This window comes from Chiloscyllium plagiosum, chromosome 2 (genome assembly GCF_004010195.1).
Source record: "Chiloscyllium plagiosum isolate BGI_BamShark_2017 chromosome 2, ASM401019v2, whole genome shotgun sequence".
In the NCBI taxonomy this organism is placed as follows: Eukaryota; Metazoa; Chordata; class Chondrichthyes; order Orectolobiformes; family Hemiscylliidae; genus Chiloscyllium; species Chiloscyllium plagiosum.
In genome coordinates this window covers 4,384,003-4,389,089 of record NC_057711.1, presented here as the reverse complement: position 1 = coordinate 4,389,089, position 5,087 = coordinate 4,384,003, and the positions used below count along the sequence as shown (strand labels likewise).

At 41.0% G+C, this 5,087-nt stretch overlaps 1 protein-coding gene across 1 annotated transcript in view; it reads left to right on the top strand.

The window, feature by feature from the left end:
• The window catches only part of LOC122556526, a 186,952-nt gene extending 182,903 nt beyond the window's left edge, over positions 1–4,049 (top strand). The window contains exon 7 of the mRNA XM_043703276.1: positions 3,057–4,049. Coding sequence (XP_043559211.1) covers positions 3,057–3,264 — 208 coding nt within the window. The 3' untranslated portion in view covers positions 3,265–4,049. The remainder of the gene's footprint in view (positions 1–3,056) is intronic.
• Positions 4,050–5,087: the final 1,038 nt, after the last annotated feature.

Genomic DNA, 5,087 nt, shown 5'->3' with positions numbered 1-5,087 from the left:
ATTTTCAGCACATCAGCTTCCTCTATCTCTATCCATTTTAGCATGCACACCTGCTCTTCAAAGGTTTTATTCACTACAAAGTTTATTTCTTTTGTCAAGACCGAAGCAAAATACTCATTTAGGGCTTCCCCTACCTCCTCAGACTCCACACACTAGTTCCCTATGCTATCCCTGATCGGGCCTACACTTTCTTTGACCATTCTCTTATTCCTCATTTAAGTGTAAAATGCCTTTGTGTTCTCCCTAATCCGTTCTGCCAAGCCTTTCTCGTGCCCCCTCGTGGCTCTCCTCAGACCATTTTTAAGCTCCTTCCTCGCCTGCCTGTAATCCTGTAGAACTGAGCTTGACCCGAGCTTCCTCCACCTTATGTAAGCTACTTTCTTCCTTTTGACGAGAAGCTCCACCGCTCTGGTCATCCAAGGTTCCTTTATCTTACCACTTCTTGCCTGTCTCAGAGGGACATATTTATTCATCACTCGCAACAACTGTTCCTTAAACAGTCTCCATATGTCTATAGTGCCTTTACCATGGAACAATTGCTCCCAATCCATGTTTCCTAATTCATGTCTAATCGCATCATAGTTTCCTCTTCCCCAATTAAATATCCTCCCATTTTGCCTAATCCTCTCCTTCTCCATAGCTATGTAGAATGTGAGGCAGTTGTGGTCACTGTATTCCGCATTCTTATTTGTGAAGACAGTGAAGACGAAAAGATCATTGCCAACGGCTCTGCAATTTCCTCTCTTGCTTCCCACATAATCCTAGGATATACCCGTCAGGCCTGGGGGACTTGTCTATCCTCAAGTTGTTCAAAATGCCCAACACATCTTCCTTCCTAACAAGTATCTCCTCTAGCTTACCAGTCCGTTTCACACTCTCCTCTTCAACAATACGGTCCCTCTCGTTTGTAAATACTGAAGAAAAGTACTCATTCAAGACCTCTCCTATCTCTTCCAACTCAATACACTCATTTTACCAATATCCCTTTAAATCCTTTCTATTCATGTACCCATCCAGATGCCTTTTAAATGTTGTAATTGTACCAGCCTCCACCTCCTGTATCCCTCCAATGCTCTGTCTGAACCTTGTTTCCTCAACCTTATGTAAGCCTCCTTCTTCCTCTTTACAAGACATTCAACCTCCCACGTCAACCAAGATTCCCTCACACGACCATTTCTTTCCTGCCTGACAGTTACATACATATCAAGGACACGTCGTATCTGTTCCTTGAAAAAGTTCCACATTTCCATGACATCCTTCCCTGACAGCCTATGCTCCCAACTTATGCTACTTAGATCCTGTCTTACAGCATTGTATTTACCCTTCCCCCAATTGTAAAACCTACCCTGTTGCATGCACCTATCTCTCTCCATAACCAAGGTGAAAGTCACAGAATTGTGGTCACCATCACCAAAATGTTCACCCACTAACAAGCTCATCACTTGTCCTGTTTCGTTACCAAGTACCAAATCCAATATGGCCTCCCCTCTGGTCGGACAATCTACATACTGAGTTAGAAAAGCTTCCTGGACACACTGCACAAACACCGCCCCGTCCAATCTACTTGATCTAAAGAGCTTCCAATCAATATTTGGGAAGTTGAAATTGCCCATGACTACTACCCTGTGGCTTCTGCACCTTTCCAAAATCTGTTTCCCAATCTGTTTCGCCACATCTATGGTGCTACTGGGGGGCCTATAGTAAACACCCAACAAGGTGACTGCTCCTTTCCTATTTCTGACTTCAGCCCATACTACCTCCAAAGGGAGATCCCCCTCGAACTGCTTTTCTGCAGCTGTTATACCATTTCTAATTAGCAACGCCACCCCCCTCCTTTTTACCACCCTCCCTAATCTTACTGAAACATCTGTAACATGTCAGCAAAACAAAAGACTTGATTATTGACTTCAGAATGAAAAGAGGACTACACACACCTGTCTACATCAACAGAGCAGAGGTTGAGAGGGTTGACAGTGTCAGGTTCCTCTGAGTTATGGTAACTTGTAGATGGCATTTGTTCGGAATTTGGCTACACAGTTATGAGTATACAGGGAATACAGTAGGGGGCTGAGAACACATTCTTGCTGCCTCCCGTATTGAGGGTTATCTTGGAAGTAGTGCAGTCGTCTACATTCACTGATTACAGTCTATGGGTCAGGAAATTGAGGATCCAGTTGCTGGGGGGGGGGGGGGGGTTCGGAGCTGCGACCTCGGTCTTGGAGCTTTGAGATCAGCCTGGAGGGGATTATGGTGTTGAAGGCAGAGCTGTAGTGGATGTTTAGGGATCTGATATAGGTGTCCTTGTTGTCCGGATGTTCTAGAGACTAGTGCAGGTCTGGGGACATGGCATCTGCTGTGGACCTGTTACATCGGTAAACAAATTATCGGGGATTGAGGCAGGCAGGAAGGGTCAAGCTGATGTGAGCCATGATCAGCCTGCTGAAGCACTTCATGATTGTGGAGGTCAGAGCCACACGGTGGTAATTATTAAGACATGTTGCATGTGCTTTCTTTAGTACCAGGGTGATGGTGGTACTGTGATAGTGTGGAATCAGTCAAGCAAGTATTGATATTCTGAGGCTTACATTAAACAGCATGCCATGAAATTGATGCACTGATTTTCTTCCAATTATAGAGCTTTATTTTTCAAAACTTTTTGAATTAGGGATTTAAACGATTTTACAGCACATAGTTGTGCTTAATACATTTGTACACACATTAATGTGTCTTTTGGAAATGTTAAAAATAGGCCTGACTTCTCTTATGAGGCATTTTACCTTTCCCAAAGAGGAACTCCCTTCCCAGTGATGTGGGTTTCTCTACGTTACAAGTGCAGCAGCAGTTCAAGATGGCAGTTCAAGACCACATTTACAAGGGAAATTAGGATTGGGTGTGAAATAAACAAATAAAAAGTATCTTCCTGCATAATGACTGTTTAAACAAAATACGTTAAGATGATTAATACCAATTGTGGCCTAATTAAAAGTTGTGAGGGAGATTTGGTAGAAGCTGGGGGCAAAAAAAAAGTTCACTCATAAATGAATTGTTATCGACAGGGAGTCTTTGCCCATGATCTACAATGGAATGTACATCTATGGCACTCAGCAAGAATTGTTTATCAAAATAAATAAAGGATTGACGGTCCTCTGGAATGGGAAAGGAACAGTTATTGTTTCTATGAAGAAGCCAATTGATGTCACTGGACTTTGCAGTCATTCTGGCGGTAAGGAATGGTTCATGAAATGTTTGATATTATTAGAATGACACCTGGATTAAGGGTTGACTTATGCTAAAAGTCTGAGTACATTTGGTTTATGATCTATGATGATGACAAGTGTTGGAATAGCATGGCTAAGTTTAACCTGCAGACGATCACCACCAGCATCATATTGTGTGACCTATTTGGACTCTTGATCACCATATGTAGATTTGTTGCCACCATTTATCTTTGGAACCTTCAGGACTTGCTTGGTCTAGTGTGGTAAAACAAATGGCAGTAAAAAGGCTAGGCTGTTATCTTGAACACACTGTAGTTTATAGTAAGGTAACAATCATGTACAAGACATTATTACATAAGGAGAACTTGTTGCTTGGTCTGTCTCCCTTGAGATCCAGAGCTGTTGTGCCTTTTTTCATTAAAATCTTTATAGCTTCATCAGGTTGGGTGCAGCTTAATGTAATCCTTAGCATTAACTCTTTCAGATCCATTACCTTAGAAAGTAATAAATTTAAGACATGATCTGATTAAGATGCTAATAAAAAATTAACGATTTTGATTCTATGATACCTTCAGGTTTGGAAAACCTACCAAGTATGCTTTCCTGCAGTTAAATGTAGACCATATTTGAGTGATGATTGGAAACCACCATAAAGTGTTAATAATATTTGTGTTTGCCAATTAAATGAAGCAGTACTTGTGTTTTGGATAATTTGGATTTAGAAAGGAACACATTGACAAAAGAGCCTATTGAATTTTCTGTTTTCTAATTTTGTGAATGGGAAATTCGAGTTGATCTCTTAAATCTATATGATTGTATTCATGATTTTATTCTTTAAAGTCCAGCATTTGCTGCCCACCCCTTATTGCCCTTGAACTGAGTGCATTGCTCAATAATTTCAGAGGGCAGTTAAAAGTTAAGCAAAATGCCAGTGGGTCTGGACTCACATGTAGGCCAGACTGGGTAAGGATGACAAATTTCCTTCCCTAAAAGATATTAGTAACCCAGATGGACCAATATCTCTCAGAGCAATGGCCTGAAGCTGTAGATTGCTAGTCTTGTGACATTTCTACCTTTTTTCCTGTACTCTGAGCCCAGAGAATCAAATATTCAAATGAGAGACCAGGAAAATCAGCTGCCCAAGGCCCCAGAGGAGCCTTCCACATCCATCAAAGTTTCACCTGCACCTCCATTATTTATTGTACCCGTTGCTCCTGATGCGGTCTTCTCTACATTGGGGAGACAGGACGCCTACTCGCAGAGTGCTTCAGAGAACATCTCCAGGACACCCATACCAATCAACCCCACTGCTCCATGATGGAACACTTTAACGCCTCACCTTCTGCCTTGGAACCCTCCAATCCCATGGCATCAATGTGAATTTCACCACAAGTTGCCATTCTGAAAATATCCCCTGACCCTAATTCTCTATTTTCTATTCATTAACTAATTCTCTATCCCTGCTAATATACTACCTTGAATACCACCGACTCTTACTAAGTAGCCTAATGTCTGGAACCATATCAAAAGCCTTCTGAAAATCCAAATACCATATATACTCATGTATAGGTCAATCTCATGTATACATCGACCCCTTATTTTTGCCAAAAATTTTGTATTATCCATATATCTTGTGTATAAGTCAACCCTACTATATCGCATTAAATCGTGTTCATTCATACCGATAACTTTATTCATCGTTCTTTTTTTACTATATCACATCTCTATTCATTCATTCATGACTCTTAACTCTTTGCACTTGGTTTACTACAGCACATTTTGATTAATTAATTAATTCAGACCGGTAATAAGTCTATCGGTACATATTGCACTTTGTTCACTATAGTTAATGTTGTTAAAAAGTTAATA